The sequence below is a fragment of the Cornus florida genome, unplaced genomic scaffold (genome assembly GCF_030987335.1).
Source record: "Cornus florida cultivar Cherokee Brave unplaced genomic scaffold, ASM3098733v1 CherokeeBrave_3.0.0_Hap2_Chr08, whole genome shotgun sequence".
In the NCBI taxonomy this organism is placed as follows: Eukaryota; Viridiplantae; Streptophyta; class Magnoliopsida; order Cornales; family Cornaceae; genus Cornus; species Cornus florida.
The window spans coordinates 40,988,129-41,007,960 of record NW_026775578.1 but is presented as its reverse complement, the minus strand read 5'-3'; the positions used below and the strand labels follow the sequence as shown (position 1 = coordinate 41,007,960).

At 34.0% G+C, this 19,832-nt stretch overlaps 1 protein-coding gene across 1 annotated transcript; it reads left to right on the top strand.

Moving 5' to 3' along the window:
* The first annotated feature begins 1,779 nt into the window (after window positions 1-1,779).
* Window positions 1,780-16,183, top strand: LOC132271466 (protein SUPPRESSOR OF FRI 4-like). The gene is made up of 7 exons (XM_059772848.1): window positions 1,780-2,174; window positions 7,076-7,176; window positions 9,699-9,822; window positions 10,411-10,835; window positions 14,794-14,936; window positions 15,035-15,088; window positions 15,798-16,183. Exons 1-7 carry the CDS (start codon window positions 1,981-1,983, stop codon window positions 15,867-15,869), a joined length of 1,113 nt encoding a protein of 370 aa, XP_059628831.1. The 5' UTR covers window positions 1,780-1,980; the 3' UTR covers window positions 15,870-16,183.
* The last annotated feature ends 3,649 nt before the right edge of the window (window positions 16,184-19,832 follow it).

The following is a 19,832-nucleotide window of genomic DNA, read 5'->3' as shown; positions in this document are numbered from 1 at the left end:
CCTTCACGGCGGAGTCTATATTTCAGTCCAGGGGTGCCGTGTAAAAAAAAAAAAATTTAACTAACATAATGAATATCAATTGTACAAATTAAGAAAAAAAAAGAAAAGATAATTTCATATATATGTAAAAATAAACTAAAAAATAACTGTACATAGTAATGAGCGTAGGGATGGCAACCGGGGGGAGTTGGAGCAGGTTTGGCTAAACCCTAGTCCACTCTATTAGAAAATTTGTCATACCAACTTCGTCCCCACTCCGGGACGGGTTTGTAATTTTTATACATCCCCTTCCCTACTCTTGCAGACAAAGTACCGACCCTGCTGTGCATATTCCATTTAATTGCGGGGCAAGGACGAGGCAGGACATGTTATGTCACTTTTATTATTTAGTAAAAAAAAAAAGAAAAAAAAAGGGGTTGATAAATAAGTTGTCTCAACTTTTAAATTACTAAGTAGTGAATATTAATATATATTAATTAACAATTCCAGCAAAGTAATAAAGGTGTTAAAATATTTTATAAATATATATATATATATATATATATATATATATATAAATTTTTTTTTTTAAAGATACATATATATATAATCTGAGTGGGAGCGAGGCAGAGCGATTTTATCACTAAATCTGCCTCCGCCCCAAACCCATTTAAAATTTTCAATTATTTTACCATACTCGCCCCAAACTTCTTTAGGGGTTACTAAATCTGTTCCATTAAGGCAAGACGGGACGGGGTAGAAATTTGTCGAGTCGAAAAAAATTACCATCCTTTAACTCCACCCTGGAGTATGTGCTTATTGAGCACACACCGGCTCTACCCTGTATACCTTTAACTTCAGTTAGTCCTCAATTAGTCAAATGAGAATAATTAAGAGTAATTTGTATCTTTGAATAAATTGTAGGAGTTTGTATCTTTTAATCATTAAGAGTAATTTATATCTTTTAATAATTAAGAGTAATTTGTATCTTTTAATAAATTTGTCCTCAATTAGTCAAATGAAACTAATTAAGAGTAATTTGTATCCTTAATTAGTCCCATGCGGTAATGATGATGCAGGATGTTGGCGGTGCTGCGATGAGGTGTGCAACGATTTCGGTTGAGTGGTTGGTGTAATAGTAGGCGGTGAAGTGCCACGGTGGGTGGTTGGGTGTGGTGATGAAGGAGAAGGGGAGGCAAGAGGAGAGAGAATCATATAAGAGGAAGACGATATATGAATATATATATATATATATATATATATATATATATATGTTTGTTTTAAGTGAAATTAAGGGAGTTAACAAATTAATGGTAGTTTTGTAATTCTGTATTGGTCATCGTGGTTAAAGATGTCATTTTAGCCATTAAAAGGGTAAAATTGACCTTCTAACAAATTTCTCAGGCAGACATCAGCACACATTGTTAGCTGCTTAACGATAGGGGGTAACTTGCTACGTATGATTACAGGTTAGGGAATGTGCGTGGAATATTTAAACCTAGAGTGGGTGTAGGTGGGAAATAGTCAAAGGTGAGAGAATGTAGGTAGAATTAATCCTATTTTTTTTTTTTTTACTACATACACACCTAATTTTTCCCTCCATTACTATGTGATTTTGTCCTTGCTCATTAGTAATATTGAAAAATAATAATAAATAAAATAATAGTCCTAAATATTGAAAAATAATAATAAATAAATAAATAGTCCTAAATACCCTGATATATATATATATATATATAAATAAAAAAAGGAAGAAAGAAAGAAAGAAAGAAAAAATTTAAAGTACAATTAGCCATACGATCCGCAAACCACAAGCGGCGAGTACTATACAATGAGTCAATTTTAAGTTTAACCTAAAACCCCCCAATATTTTTTTGGAAGAGGACCTTCTTGTGACAGAAAAAGCCCTAACATGTCGTCTCGGTGACCGAAGAAACAGAATCAAGGGAAAGGAAGTGAAACCCTAGTTTTGTAGATTCGCGAGAGAGTGGGAAAGAGAGAATGGGGAAGAAGAAGAAGAGAGCGTCATCGAAGGTGTGGTGCTATTACTGCGACAGAGAGTTCGACGACGAGAAGATATTGGTGCAACACCAGAAAGCCAAGCACTTCAAGTGCCATGTCTGTCACAAGAAGCTCTCCACCGCCGGTGGCATGGCTATCCACGTCCTCCAGGTTCACAAAGAGACCGTCGCCAAGTATTCCCCTGTTCCCTCTCTCCATACATATTTGTGTTTATATATATACATATAGGTATATATGTTACTGTTATATATATCTATTGCCTGAAATTTACAATCACAATTTCGAAGTTTTGATAGTTATATTTATTTCTGTTTGTTTCGAAGAGTATGGCTAAATATTTTTTTCGACTCAAATTAGTCTTTTTTTGTCAGGAAAAAACTTTTCATGAAACAAAGAGGACTGATTTGTCCTAGTGAAGATTTGGAAAATTGTGACGTAAGATAAGTTAATTTTGTTATACAGTTATCTCTTTATATATATATTTGAGAAAAGAAAGATCTTCTTACAAAACCCTCAAATGAACAGGGCTAAATAGTCTCATTCCTTGGTGCCCTTGAGGAACCATCATAGCATGTTTGTATCAGTCTAGAGAATAGTGATAGTTTGACGGTATAAGTTTTTGTTGTTGTTGATTATCTCTTTTTGTGTATTGATGTATCGTCATGAAATCCTGAAAAAAATAGTATCAAAGTTACTTGTTTGCCAGACTTCATAAAACTAGATCATAGTCTTGTAATTGTTCTACTGGTATCCTGGAAGAGGGATTTGTGATGTATGATGTTGATATAATGTGAAGATGGGATGAAAATCTACTTGTTTGCCCGTTTCTGAATATTTAAGGGGGGCCGAGTTTGTGTATAGTTATGCTGGTGTTGGAAAGGACAATTTTTCATTGGCCAGGGTACTATATTATAGGTACCGCGGGTACCCAATACCCATTCGCTGGTGACATCAGTTGGGTGTTTTCAATTGAGGAAATATTTGGTGCTTTGATCTATGTGCATTTGGAGGTCTTGCGATTGTTGATCTCATTGGTATTTCACATGTGTTGCTCATCGTTAATGTGACTGGATAAGTGTTTCTTAACATTACATAGAATGTTTGGAGAATCTTCGTTGTAACACTTGGTGGTTAAGAATGGTGAAAACAGAACCAAGGGTTTCTTCCAACCGAACACACATGCTTTTAATCTATGCAACCAATCTAGGAAGGTGAAAAGTTGGGCGCCACCTTCCTAATGACAATTTCGAGGCAATAATCGTGAATTATGTTTTATGCCTGTGGAATATGGCAGTGTCAACTCTTTTACAAACTAAAAATTGTCATGGTATCACCTTTTGTCCAAATTTTTTCCCGACTGAGTAACTGAGAGAGGAAAATGTATCACCATTTGTCCAACAATGTGCACCTTTTGGTGCTTGGGCATTTGCACGATGTTTCCCGGCTATTGGTGCTTGCATGATGCATTACTTAGGATATTGATGAGCTATATGGGGAGGCATCATCACATAATTGAGTGCCTATTGGCTAATCTGGGGTTCACATTCATAGTTGACCAGAGTCTGAAGCATTGGTATCTTATTGTTCGTTTATCTTTGTTTGTCTACAAATATGTAAAACAGGAGAGCACGTTTACTGATTTACTTGATGGTCAAAAAGTAAATTAAGTCATATGGCGGAGATCTGTTAGGGTAGTTACCCCAGGTGTAGCCTCCACTACATCACCTTTGTTACTTTTCTAACCTTGTGAGATATTGGCCCGTGATGTATGAAAATTGGGTTATAGGTGTTATGGCTTAGAAGCTAATGTGGTCAAGGTGTAATTGATGTGGGATGTAACAGGCGCTGCATAGTGGTATTGCATTCCGCGGTTTTGAAATTTTTTGACCTAGCTCAGACTAATACAATTTTTTTAACTCTGAAGTTTGATAAATATAGGTTTGTAATATTTATAGCGGATTTTTTTGATGGATATATAAAGGTGACCCCTAATGAGTAACAACATATATATTGTATTTTAAAATCATTGTTAGCAATGAAAACTTACTAATTTATAATTTTCACTGAATTTCATGACTCTTAAGTGTACATTGATAGAATATGAATAAAAATGACCAAATAAAAGAACATTATATACACGCTAGTGTCCTATAATGGAAGTTGTAAGTTGTAACATGTGACTATCAAACAAAGTTTATAGGTCTAGTGTCAAAAAACACTTTCATGTTAGATCTAGGTTAAAACCTTTGAAAGGGAAAAGATTAAAATAAACAAAAAAGGTTTGAGAGAGGGAAATAGTTGAAATATTAGAGTTTTTCTTTGGAAAATTTCAAATCCAGCCATGGAATGTGCTTGGAAGTTAGTGGTGTGCCGAAGTATCTAAAGTTCATGCTAATATGTTATATGATAACTTTAATAATTTTTTGGTGGGACAAAATTCATAAAGTATATTGAAAACAAATACAAAGAAGAAAGTAACTATTTTTACTAATATTCCAATAACCATCTTTGATCCAACTTCCTTACAACCAATTTTTTGCTCAATTCAAATTGAAAAGCAGCTAAAAAAAAGGAACTATTTTGTGACTAAGCAGTTCCCAAAACCACCAGCCATGGTTCTCGCGCCTGCGAACTTTTTTTAACTTATTTTTTTTTTTCTTATAGTTGGTACTCGCACACACATGCCTCTACTGAGGCTCGAACCCTTGACATCTCTTTGAGAAGTAAGGGTTTGGTACCGCTAGGCCACTGGCCTGTTGGTATTAACTTTCTTTAACTTATATTTTATGAAATTTTACAAAATGAACCCTTTTCTATTTTATAAAAATCTCTCTAATTCTTTCTTTCTTTTCGCTTTTACTTTTCTTCTTCTTTTTTTTCCTTTAATGCTCTTAAAAAAAATATTGTATTCTCCTTCAATCAAACCCTATGTTTCTGCTTTTATTTTTAACTCTTCTTAAAATTTCTCTCATTTTTCTTTTTCTGCTTTTATTTTTAACTCTTCTTAAAATTTCATAATATTTGAATCTTGATTATTGCACTTGTATTTTTTGACTTGCTGTCTTAGTGCATTTTTAATTGTCATGTTAGTTGGAAACAAATACTTATAAAAAAAAAATGTTTGTTGGGAAAAAAAATACTTTATCATGTTCAATATGTCCCCGAAATAAATTCCTGGATCCGTCACTGAACTTCTTCCTAGTTCAAGCTAAAAAAATCCAAAAAAAAAAAGAAAAAGAATAAAGAAAAAGAGTTCCAATACGATCTCCAACAAGGTCAAATTACTTCTCCAAAATATGGCTAGTGAGTTACACATATACTATAAGATCCAGTTTCTTCAAATGAGGTGATAAAAGATGTTATAAGCTCTTGTGGATTGTTCCGAGTGACCAATAGTGAGTATTGCTCATAATGAGTGCTTTATCTGCACTTAAAAATGATTGCTCTGTTTTGAGTTGCATTATGTTGTCATGTCTTATTTTGATGAGTTAACTTGGTCTCTTGCCTTGACACTATAACTTCTCGGGTGAGATGACTCATTTAGGATGGTCTTTTAAGTGTCATCATTTTCTTTTACCTGTTCAAGTTTTTTTTGTTGAGTCATCCTTTGCTGAGATAAAAATATAACATACATCTTTGGTGTAATAATCTTCCTTTCCCTTTGACTAATATGATTTGGGGTCTCGTGTATATACTTTTGTGTAAAATTAACTTATCCCAATATAGGTGATCGATATAGTTAGGTTTTGTTCAGTGGAGTGGGGAATTTAGCCAATTCAGAGCTTCGTAGGTTACACCTCATTTCATTTTTTTGGGTAGATCTTGAGAATGGAATAGAAGAACCTTCTCAGATGAAGAATATCCTTCTTGGAAGTCTCTTCGGGTCTACGTTTTTCATGTGCTCAAATGTGGGTTTTAATGGCGGTAATAATATTTTTGGGCGTTTCTGTATATAATACATATATGTTTATATATTATATCTTTGGTTGGGTTGTGATAGGATTTCCTTTTTCCTTTGCCTTTGGTATATAATGTATGTAACATGTACTTGGATTCTCGCTATTTCCCTTTCATTTGTTTTTCTAAATATTTTTGTTTATCCTTTATACAGAATTAGGAAATGCGCTGGTTGGTCAATTTTAAACAATATTAAGTTGAACTTAGGTTGTGTGACGTCCCACATCGCCTTGGGGGGAGAAATTGCTGGCACTTATATATGTGGATGCTTCCTAACTGTGTAGACGCATTTTGAAAACCGTGAGCACGGGGAGCGTGTAAATTGGAAAATATCTAGATAGCGTGGTCCGGGTCTTGACAAATGGTATTAGAGCCAATCCCCAGTTGGAAATGGGGGGAGCGTGCACGATCCTATGAGGGTTAGGTCAGCGAGGACATTGGGTTCCAAGAGGTGATTGTGACATCCCACATCGCTTGGGGGGAGAAGTTGCTAGCACTTATATGTGTGGATGCCTCCTAAATGTGTTGACGCATTTTGAAAACTGTGAGCATGGATAGTATCTATACAACGTGGGCTGGGTCTTGACAGTTGGAGTGTGGTTGAATTTTCTCTTTGAATCATATTAGTACAGTTGAAACATCTTAAAACTGAACAAATCAACTGAAATTTTCAGAACAGCTGGAACCTCCACTGGTATGCCATTATATGAGGATATGATACCCTTTGCCTTCTTGCTAGTGACTTAAAAGTTAGTAATCTGATAGACTAAGAACAATCGATATAATGACTGAATTATGAAATGAAAAATGATTGTGAAATTACATTGCTGTCTGCTTGGCCAATTATAGGTTGCATATTGTCCGCATATAGGTTGCTTTACCTTTAGATCTCCCAGTGTTCTGGCTGCAGGTGGTTTTTCTTTCTGCTAATCATTTTCTTTTTCCTTTAAATCTTTTTGAGAAAATCATTTCACTGTTCTTTTTCGTTCTCTTTTGTAGTTGGTACAATTAATATTAGGATAAAAAGTACATTGCTTCGGTTCTAAAGATTCTTCAAAATCGTTTTGCTGTTCCATGGCAATTTTTGTGTTGTGCTGATTTAAGGTGATTTTAACAGGGTGCCAAATGCAAAACCTGGTAGAGAATCAACAGAAATTGAAATATATGGAATGCAAGGAATACCAGCTGACGTCATGGCATCTCATTATGGAGAGGAAGGTATGGTCCTTGTGTATCTGTCATTCTGTCAGTTTGTGTTCCTTACTGTGTCTTGTGTCTGTATGTCTGGTTATGCATTGTCCTTATTTTGAACTAACTAATTTTTTTTTTTTTTTTTTAATATGTTTCCTTTGGTTGCTTTCTAATTGCAGGAATATAAAAAATTATTGGGTTAGATAGATCATTTTCTAAATTGCTAATTTTCTTTATATCTCAAAATCTGGTTCTTATCCTAGAATTCTTTGTTTGCACTGTCAAGTTCATCTGTATTGTGGAAGGACTGTGAAATCACCATTTGGAGTTTAGTTGAATAAATTTGACCTAACCTGTGTGCCCTCAAAATTTAGTGGTTTTTGTTCAACCTGATTATAATCAGCTTGAGGCTGGTTACTCACCTAAATTTGTAAGCATTATGTGGTTGATTAAGTTTTTTTAGAAATATCTATTGATACCTTCAAAAAAGGGTGTACTTCGACAATTTTATAATTTTTCGTACTTAACAATAATTTGTAAGCTTATTTTTTTTTGGTGTTGAAAGGGTAGCATAGAATCTCCCTTAATGAGTGGGCTGTCATAGACTGATCATCTTAGAGCTGAGATGGTTGACCTGATCTGAACCTCGTCTCCCTTTATATAACCTTGAGTTTAAACTTTTTTGAAAAAAAAATTATACTTAAAAAAAAAAAAAAAAGTGATCAAAATTGGACAAAAGAGCACGAATTTATGACCGTCTGAAGGTTTTGCCCCACAAAGAAAAAGAAATTTTTTGTTATGGGTAATAGAGTTCAATACCACAAATCAGAATATATAAGTTTTTGCCTCTCTTTTTTTTTTTTTTGGTTTGAATTTTTGGGTCTATTGGGCTGGGCTTGTGGGTCGTCAATTGTGTGTGTTTGGCTGGTCCAATGGGCCTCGCATGATGGCACCTCAAGTCCAGGCCCGCTCGTTACCTTGTTGGGCTTGAGCCATGTTGGCTTGCTTGGTGGTCTTGGGCTGGGCTGCGGGCTCTGATGAAATGTTGATACTTAATCCAAGGTTCTTCTTTTTAAGTTACACCTGCTTGACCCAAGCTCGCTCCGGAGAAAGGTGGTTTCCAAATCTTGTAGACTTCTATTTTACGAGGGAGACAACATCACTAATTATTTTTGATATCCTGTGATTGTTGCTTGCTGACATTTTTATTATAGAGGTGTGGGTAAGTGTCCTGGTGAGGAGTTGAATTGCACCACACATTACCTAAGAAGATTTCATAAGCCACAGCTGTGGGATGACTACATCGTCCAGTTCACAAATCATCAACCCTATATTTAGCTACTATGTACTTGTTGGTTTCATTGCAGAAACTCCATAACCATTTACCCAGAAGAGCCACATTCAAGGATTTTAGAGGCCTTAATTTGAGAGAACTTTCATCTTTCTGTAGTTTGTGATCCTTTCTGTGTATCACCAAATGAAAGCTAAATTAACAATGTTTTAGTACCCATTTGGCATCTCTGTGCATTGCTTCAATCTCTTGAACAACCTAGCAGGAATGAGAAAAAAATGTGAATAAAATTGCATCGGGAAATTTGACAATTTGGTTGATGAAGAAGAAATTATAATCTTGTGGGTTTATTTTGACTGAAGGCAGATAGACCTTAAAGATATTTCCATAATTCCTTTTTGTCAATGGACATTGAAACTTGGCAGTTCCATTAGACTTGATTCTGTTTAGCAGCATAATGGGACCACAACAGAATTAGTTTTCTGTATTAGGTAAGATTTATCATCAGCAGTTGAGAGAGCATTTCGTTACTGAATATGTGCATCTAGCCCATGTAACATGGATATTAAAATGTGTGGATGACCCGTCTTGGACATGACATGGCATCATTGACATGGGTATGGGATATGGATATGGTAATGTCGGACGTATATACTGTAATACATTCCCTTGATGAGAATGTTAAATAAAGGAGTTATTCACAAGATTGTATTGCATGGATACTAAAAATTGTTTGCAATTACTATGTCTGGAAAGCATCAGACACAATTTATTTTATTCTAATCTAATGAAGAAAGGTTGGCATGGTGATAATCTACTTGTGTTGCTGTGTTCTAAGTTTTAGGGATTAGACGGGTTTGACACCTAGCCATGCCTAGGAACCTATGGTGCATGTGTCTATTTGGTGGGATAATGCTTATGCATGTAATGTGTATTTTTTTGTGGGAAGATACATTTGACGTTATATTTTATTTATTTATTTTATTTTGCTGTGTAGTTAACAAGTGGATCACATGTCACTATTCTATAGTGCATGTATGTTTAGTCTTATTTTCTAATAGGTGCACCAAGAAACCACTAACGGAATGGTACTCGTGGCTCTTTGCATGTTCCTTTTTGATGTAATCGTAACTGAGTCTGAAATTGATGCAACTTACTAGTCTTTTCCAGGAGCAGTGATGAGACATTCTATAGATGCTGTACTTCTTGTGGATCTTATGCTGCTAATGATCTAAACTGACTGTTATTTTTCTTGCAGATGAGGATGCCCCATCAAAATTGGCCAAAGTGGAGACACCTTCCTCCCAACTTCTTGGTGGTGTGGCACCAGGATCATTAGGCATGTTTCCTCCTCAATCAACTTTAGGCATTACGCGGCCAATGTATGTTTTCTGTCAGATTTTTGTTTTAAGTTATTCCTGCTTGCACTTGTTCTGCTCCTGGTGTTTCAGAAAAGGTGACGCTGAAATTCGGTTAAATGCATTCTTTTTATTGTATTAATCTATTGGTATGCCTCTTCCAATAGCATCGGCCGTGTATTTCATTCATCTCATGTTACACAAATACTTTATAATTGCATTGGTAGTGATGCACAGCTTATGATAGTGTTGATGCACTTCTTTCATGAGTTTGCTTTGCATCAGAAAAGAAGTATTTTATGATATTGCTTAGGATTTTTCATGGATCTCCTAACAAAAAACGTTCTGGATCTACTAGCCATACTTGATCATCTGTTTTAATATTTTAATTCGAAATAACCTCATTGTCTTTCAGAATAGTTGGTACCTGGTGCCAAAGTCTTCCAGAATTCTAGATTATTGTTTATCCTACTAGTTGTATTGACCAGTTCATTGTGGCTGCGTTTTGAATATGTCTTCTTCTCATCTATGTGCAAATGTCGTTCTATATATATTGCACTGTTGAATCAAAACACTTGATCTAGTTCTTACTGGATTTATTCTTGGTTGCAGTTATAATCCTGCGTTACCAATGCCTCCTGCTGGTTGGCCAGTTCCTCCTCGTCCCCAACATTGGTTCCCACATCAACCAGTTGCTTCAATTCCTCCTCCCATGCCACTTGGTCTGCCACAACAGCCTTTATTTCCAGTACAGAATATGAGACCTCTTACACCATCTACTGCATCACCTGCCCTTCAACCATCCTTGCCAATCGCTCCTCCAGGACTGCCCTCGTCTACACCTTCTGTTCCTATATCTCAACCATTGTTCCCTGTCGTTGCTAATAATAGTATACCTAGTCAAAATTCACCATTTTCGGCCCCTATGCTTTCTACAAGTATTCCATTAAGCAGTCCAGCGGAACTCAGAAGCCCAATTGACCTCCATACCAACAACACTTCTGTGACAAGTAGCTACCACAACCCAAGCATTCAAGGTTTGATTCTTTTTCTCATTATTGTTTGCTCCATGAAGTTTTTAAAATTTGTGTTTGCTATCATTTTTTGGTCTCGTTTGGTGCTGAAATAATGTCCAGTATTTTTTAGGACATGAAAATCGCTATGAATGTTGAAATGAATTATGTTGAAATCATGTTTAATGAAATTTGATTAAAGACCAAACTTTTGTGTTATTGGTTGCACTGATTGTCTCACGCACTAGCTTCATTGCATGCAAATGGCCATTGTTGCAATAGAGTTGCATTTTTTGGGGGGTGGGAGATTGCAAGTCAGTCCCATGTAGTTCAGTTTTCCTCACCATTAAACATAATCAATGTAGGTTCAGTATTTATGTCTCTGGACTCAACCAATCCATCGACCCTTTGAATAAAACCAAACCAACTCATCTGAAATTCGATTTGATTTATGCATTTTTTTTTTTCTTCATGGACTTGGGTTCGTGTGTCGGGTATGGGTATGTATCCACTTGTTTGTATGTGAAATCCCCAAACAAAAGGATACATGGACTGCTAAATATTCATTTTATTTAATATATTATTTTATTTTTAGAGTAAAAAAAATGTTTTTATGTAACATAGTATCCAATATAGGCTTTTACTCATTTGGAGTAATAATGTAATAAAATGGAATTATTGGGTAGTTTTTTTTTGGGTGCATGACACGTATCCCATTCCCATGTCTGAATAATGTGTCAGACATGGGTACTTCACCTACTTTTTGAAGAGTTCATGTAACATAGGTTTTAAGGACTAAAAGTGAACTCACTCACTCTCTCCTCCCGCTTTCTTTCTTAGTGGATTGTTTGAATATGCCCTTAGCTAACCTGATTTCTCAAGTGACACCAATATAGATCAAGGTACTCGTTTAAGCAATTTATTCCCAGATCCTTGCCAATTTATTTTAGAATACTTGATAACAAATATATAAATTATGTTAAGCATCTATATAAACCAGCAAGTGTTAGCATTATCCACAACTTATTGTGATCTACAACCAAGATGTGACCCCCAGACTTTTGAAGAATATGCTGCCTATGCACATGAAAAGTCTGGTTGGCCCACCCAAGTTGCACCCCTAGGTGGAAGATTAAGCCTTAAGCCAAGGGTAAACGTCTTACTCTCATAAAGAGCTTACTTTTGAGTTTGCCTACTTATTTTTATCTATTATGTTCTCTATTCCAACTTTAGCTAAAAGGAGATTAATGTTGTTCCAGTGATATTTTTTAATTATTTATTTTTTGGTGGGATGCTTCAGGGGTGGTTTCAAGTATCATTTGGTGGCGCGGAATGAAGTATGCACCGTGGGGGCTTAGAGATTAAAATAATTGATGACCTCCAATTGAGTTATTTTAGAAAAGTGGATATGAAGGTCTGGGGACATAACTCTTGTGGAGGGTAATTGAATCTAAATTTGAATTAGACCGAGGATTAGTGAGTTTTCCTATGGGATAGGGACGTTGATAAGTATTTAGAGCTGGTATGTTCTAGCACTAATGTGCATCAAACTATGGCATGATGAGTGGCATGGATATTAAGCGCGTCAAGAGAGGTTCTTGAGCTTTTCAATTTGGCGGTTGATAAAGAGGCTTCAGTTATGAAACGTTTCTGTTTTAAAGAATGGGATATTGTGGAATTGGGGGGTTTTCCCGGGCTTTTGAAGATTAAGAACTGGAGTTGATTCTTTTTGAGGTGCTATATAAGGATGACAAAATTTGATGTCATGCTAACATGGCTTGAACCCAACATGGAACCAGTGGGTTTGGGTTTGCGTCAATGGTGTCCTTGTCAACTCGATTAACCCGTTTCATTAATGTGTGATGTTCGGGTTTGGAGACTCGTACTGCTTAATTCGATTTGACTTGTTTAACTAATTGTGTCTGGTGAACCCAAATGGACCCACGATCCTTTTCAATTTTTTTTAATAAGCAATATATTTAAGTTCGGTGTTTTTTTTTGATAAAACTAAAATTAAGTACTAAAAATTTTATGAGCTGAATTTCAATTGTTTAAGTTTTAAGTGATAATTGTAATTTGAGAAAATTTTCAATTTTTTATTTTGTTTTTTGAATTTTATGTGTTCAACATTCAGTGATAAATGATTTACTGTCACTTCAAAGTTTACCCTATTTTAAGTGACAAATATTTTTGTAAGGTGTTATTCAAATTGCGATATCAAATACACTTAATTGAATAAGCACTTAATATGTTCAAAATTAAGTGCTAAATTGGGTTAGAAAACAGCACCTTAGTTTGGTACTATAGTGAAACCTTTGGTTAATTGTGTGATTATTGTGATAAAATGAAAAATTTAGTCATTCCATAGTTCTAAATTCAACATTTTATTTTTATGTTTTATATTTACAATTAACAATTAAGAAAAAATAGTAAATAGATTGTTGAACGTGTCATGTCGCGTTACATGTTATAAGATCCATTTCTTAAACAGTTTACATGGGTTGTATAATGTTATCTATTTAATAAATGAGTTGTGTTTGTTCAAGAGTGTTTGTCCCGTTTGATAAACAGGTCGCATTTGGATTGATCCATATAACATAATACTTTTATTTTGACATGACACGTATACAACCCTTTAACAAGAATTTCCACCCTTGTGTTATATGATGAAGTTGCATGGGGAAGTGAAGGATTTTGTTTGAAATGAGAGGTTCTCAGTGTGGTCCTACTGTAGTATCTTGGTTGGAGCTTTGGAAGTGATGAAGTGGCCTTTCTATGCACTAAAGATCTCTTGTAGTATACTTTATTTGCGTGTGAGGTTGCTAAGAAAGCCATTCTTAATATTTGATAATATAAGAAAAAGGAAGGAGATCATAGTGGATGGTGCTTTATGTGCAAGAGGATTGGAGAAGTGTCAACCTCTTCACCTTCATTATGACTTGGCTCGAGATGCATGTCACTTATCCTCCTTGTTTGTGCTTTTTGGGTGATGACGGGTAAGGGACATGCTGGCTATCTGGAGTGAGGCTCTTGTATTCAACAGAGCGTGGAAAAGGTTTCAGACCTGCCTATATTTTGTCTTATGTTAAGTATTTTTAGGGAGCGGAAATCACAAGGTTAAGTTTAAGGTTAAGGTTAAGATTTTTATCACAAGGTCCGTGCATTTTCACCCCCTTTTCCTGTAGAGATGATGTGAGATATGCACATAGTTTTTTGTGAGTATACCTGCTTATATGCATGGGCTTCGGTGCGAGTTATTATTTTACCCTTACTTTTTAAAAGTAAGCTATTGCTTAGTGTATGATAAAATCTTGTGCTGACAAGCATGAGAACGCTTCACTGTGTGCAACATATTAATAAAGGTGGACACTGTTTCCGGTGTTCTCCTCCCAGGCCCCAACATCCAGCATTGGAAGATGGCCTTTTACCTTTCCTTAAAGAAAGGGTGAGGGGATGGGGTTGGTGTGGGGGTTCTTATGACTCTTCTTCACTGAGGTCTACTTTTCTCTCTGTGTCTAACTTCCCCAAGTTACAAGGTAACAACAGGGTCTGCACCAATAGCAATTACTTTGAATGGACCGGTATATGAGTAACCTGTCCAAGAAGTTTGATTGATCATGTCGAAAACTGAACAAGTTGATGAATATTTAATTAAAAAAAAAAAGCAGTTTCCAAGTGCCAAAAAAAAAAAAAAAAAAAACTAATAATAGAAGAAAAAAAGAAAAGAAAAAAGAAATGAGGCATTTAGTTAGATTGGTCAACTTGAATTTTTGGCAATCTTAATATGCAAGTGCTGTGACTGCTGTCCAAACCTGCCATGACATTAACACCACTGAATTTTAAGTTACATTATGGGACATATGCTGAATGATTTGTAGGTATTATATAGCATAGTACATCAAATTTGGGCATGGTTAACCTTTATTTGAATTTGTATGGTGATTGCAATTTTAGTGCATGATGTGCAATTTGGTTATTGCAGGCAATTCACATTCTTATGCCTCTGGCCCAAATACTGGTGGTCCTTCAATTGGGCCGCCTCCTGTAATTGCAAACAAAGCTCCTGCTACCCAACCAGCCACAAATGAGGTTTATTTGGTTTGGGATGATGAGGCTATGTCCATGGTTAGTTCTTTCTAAACTTGTATTAAGGTTGCATTTTTTTTCACCTCTCTTATTGTTGTGAACCTTTTGCGCTTGGTAATAATATAAAATGTTTGCAGGAGGAAAGAAGAATGTCCTTGCCAAAGTATCAGGTGCATGATGAAACTAGCCAGGTAAGTTCTAAATACCTCTTAGTGCGAATATGAAGTTGCTTTGCACATCTAACCATACGGGTAGGTGTTATCTTTCTTTTTTTCCAGATTTGGTTGTTTCACGTTGTTTCTTATCTATTGAGGTATTTCTGTATGTATCTCCATTGTTTCTTCCCTTATAAAGAAGCTTATTCTAAAAAGCATATGAGCCTTTGATTTCAAACCAATATAATCAAAATGGGTTGCTTATTCTTTTATTGCCGTTCTCTGGTTGGCAAGCAATCCCACCAATCATGGTCATCAAAATATTCAAGTAGGTATTTACACCATCTTTGCTGGTAGTTAGTAATTTCATTTCTGACAAGCTCCCAGCGATCAATTCTAAGGATTCGCGAAACTAGCATCATCCTCCGTTAGGAAAGGAGCGTATGTATTTGCTCTTGAGAAATGTTTATTATTTATTCATGTATATTCTTTCTATGTTGATTATGAGATGTTGGGGTTTGGTTGGAATGAGAATATACCCAACACAGTTTTGTCCATTCGTATCGTCATTGCAATATGTTTTTATGATCGAACAGTGAATACAAACGTTGCCCAGGTCAGCTTCTTCTGTATAGTTTTGGTATCTTTTGCGTAGAAGCAAGCTCTAATCTTTAAAAGGTTCTTCCATGTTATTGGTGGCCGTGTTCCTGTTCTAATTTTTCATGTGTGCGGTTCCGTGTTACAGATGAGCTCAATTGATGCAGCCATTGACAGAAGGATATCGGAAAGCAGGCTTGCTGGTCGAATGCCCTTTTAAATTAGCTGGCACCGTGTTGGCATGACTTGGACGTCTCTTTGGATCCGAAAGCAAACATTGTGGAATTTATTGACTTGAATGGCAAGTCCTGGTCTTCATCTTGTTATACTGGAGTTCTAGTCTCATTGTTTAGATTGATGTGTTGTATTTTTTGGAAGAGAAGACATAGCACGAGCCATTCTTCTAACCATAAGTTGAGGGATAAACGTTTAATTAAATTTTAGACCCAGTCAGCATTTAATACTATTTCGAGTTTTAGGTTTTTTTGTAAGTCCTTTTTCAATTATGGGGATATATTGACATTTCGTTGATCACGTCTATGAGAATGTGATCCCCTCTCCCCTTAGCTTTCTCCCTCCCTCGACTCAATTTGCAAGCAACAAAAATGAGTACTGATAGGAGTGTCCAACTTATTATATGCAAGGGCTGATGTCATCATGCTCTAATTAGAGTTAGTTAAATATGAGCTGAGTAAGATCACGGGCACTCCTTTAAAGGCGTAATGTCAATTGTTTTGTTAGCCATTTCTTTATATATTGTTTTAATTTTTAATTTTTATTTTCTTATGATATTTTCTATTTTTCTGCTGTTTTATTCCCTATTTTATTAAAAGAATTTAGTCATTGATGAAGGGGTGATAGGTAAAATTTTAAAAGATAGGGACATCACTTATCACTTAAAGTTAAAAATATAAAAAAAAAATATTTATTTTTAAGAATCACCTAAAATATTCTGTAGTTCAAATTCAATTCTTAAAATTTTTAGTACTTGATTTTTAATTTCATCAAATATTACCTTAGGCAAGCTTTATTATTATTATTATTATTATTATTCCTACGGGCACTTTGGCCTAATAATAATGAAAAATGATAAATGATTTTTATCTTGTCTTTATATTTTGTTTTAATTTTAATTTTTTATTTCATTGATATTTTCTATTTTCGTGCTAATTTATGAAGAGAATTTAGTCATTGATGAAGGGGTGATCGGATGGTGAAGGAATAAATATGAGACTTAGGCGGGCCTTATTATTATTATTTCTTTCTAAATTTTGTAATTAATATTATATCTCTGTACATAGATATATCACAAGTTTTAACCCTTTTCTTGAATTGAGAATCTCTTTAACAGACCGTTTATGGAACAACAAAGGGATATACTAGCAGTGAGAGGTTGGATATATACTTAAAAGATTGGTTAAGATGGAGACCAATTTTTAAGGGACAATGCCGTGTTCTCTTTTTCTTTCGTGTTGTTATATTTTTTTTATGTATAATATATATATATATTTTTAAAAAACTAAAATTTGTCATTAAAAATTCAACAATACATATGTTATTTCTCCTCTCTTATTATTGTTTAAAAATTATGAGAAAATACGAATTGTTACATTGATGAATAAAAATGCAATAATACATATATTATATCTCTTCTCTTATACTTGCTATAAATTATAAAAAAAAATATGGATTGTTATAGAGAGATGAAGATTCTACAATATAGAAAAATATCTAAAAAATTAGTAAATTGGAGATGTCAGAAGAATTTTGAATGATAAATAGTAGATATTTATGTGGATAGTTTTAGAAACTAAATATTAAGCCTTGATGATAATACTCCATGTTCATTAGGGTGGAGATGTCTATATATAGGTAAGTGTCTAGTTTGTAACAAGTTGAAAGTTAATAAAAAGAGGGTATATTGTATTGTAATAAGTATGATACTAAATAACATAAGACTGAGTAAATAAGGGTGAAGGTATTCTAATAAGTACTAGAGTAAATTTGTTACTTTTGTTTCCTTATTTTAATAATTCATATACTAACATATAAATTAGTAATAACGATGAGTAACTTAGTCGATTACTCGTAGGAGCAGACTTGTATTCAGTATACTTTATCAAATTGTTCCAGTTAATTTAAAACTTATCAAACGTTGAATTCTATGAGAAATTTGGCAGCATGTGCAAACCTTCTTTTCTCTCACTTTTCCCTCTTATTCTTTAAATTTATTACTTAAATTTTAAACGTCTAGAACTTGTTTTAGCAATGTTTTTTTTGTTGACAAATTGGTGAAAAAGATTAAAAAAAAAGAAAAAGTTTCCAAAAACTCATGTTAGCTTGTACAATAATGCACATGTTTGTAGAAAAGACTCAAATATGAAGTAAAAAATTAGTCATTTTCACTTGTTTTTGTTACTGTAGTTAAACAATCGTAATAAGAATTTTTTTTTTTTTTTAATAATAAAAAACACAAATATATGTCGCCAAAAAGAACCCTTAATGTCCGCAATTTATATTTCTAATCTTTTTTTACAACAATCTTTTATGAATTATTAAATACTACATGAAATTTAAGTAATGCACCATTGATTATTACACTTCTATCTTTCGACTTGTTGTCTCATTGGACCAATAATTGGGATTAAACCAAATTTTTTTTTTTTTTTTACAATGCTAGGTTATTTTTTGAGCAATTGATAGATAATCCTTTACATTTTGTACGGTAAAACTTAAAAACCACACAATTATATTAAGAGTTTAGTTGGTGTAACTTGTTTGCAAATTTTCAATATTTGAAGTGCATTTAAAAGGAGACAAAGTCCATTAGATGGGATGAAGAAAGAATTTTCAATATTTGTTTGTTCTTTTATCGTCTATTTATTTTTTCTGTACGTATCTGTTGAACATTTGTGGTAGTTTTATGCATTTGTATTACCATGATTAAATTAGTAGGTAGACAACCTATTACTGTTTGGACTTTGTTGTGTATATATATAGTGTTTAATATATACGTTTGTTGCATGTAAATTGCAAGGATTTTAGTTTATTTGGCATAGACCATATTTACATTACTATTTAGAATTTTAGATATAACGTGCTCAATATGAATCATATCAACAAGTTTAAAAGTACTCCGTATGACATCAAATTAAAATTAGAAGCACACTAATATTTGAATTTAATGAGCTAAATTTTCTACATTAAAAAATTACAACAGAAAGATTATATGAATAATTAAAGTGTCCACAACTCAAGTTAAAATGACGATTGGCTTGGGTTGTGGATAATGATATTGTTTGGTGTGTACTTCTATACTTGATGGGGGCCACACCAAATTATACAACCATTTTCCTTTGCCAAGAATTGAGTGTAGACAGGCCAACATTAATTTTTGACCCTCGTACTTATGTATTTTTATTTTTAAAAATAAAGTGATGGTGCAACGTGGTGGGTGAGACAAATTTTAAAAATAATAAGAGTGAAGAATGTGAGAGAATGATGTGAAGAAGAAGACTCTCCAAAGGATGAGGAGAGTTGCGGCAACACAGTTGCTGACACAGGACTCTATGCTTTCTTTAAAGTGTAGAATCAACATCCATCTAGTGTTACACACCTAATGCTGTTAGCCGACCAAAATGCTACTCGTGTTATTTTAAGTGTAAACATATCTTAAACAACATAATTTTAATGGGTATAAGGTAAGTTATACTTTTTTTACAGTGTGGAATCAACATCCATCCAGTGTAAAACACCTAATGCTGTTAGCCAACCAAAATGCTACTCGTGTTATTTTAAGTGTAAAAATATCTTAAACAACATAAATTTAATGGGTATATGGTAAGATATTAATTAATAGTATCATAAAAACACTTAAGGAAGCATAAATAATTGCTTTTTTGTTTTTGTTTTTGTTTTTTTATTATTATTTTTAATTATATATGGAGGATATTAGAGAGTTATTATAACAATTCATTCTCATTAATTTTTTCCCAACATATTTGCCTGCCCATTGATTAAATCACATACAATTTTCAAAATTTAATCATCAACAAATGACATTGTAGAAAATTGCGGAGTGTTGTAAGGAGGGATTGGAAATTTTATAATATTGGAGACTTATAATTCTAAAAGAATAGAATTTAGTTGGTAAATATGAAAATACTTTCTAGAAGCTATATCT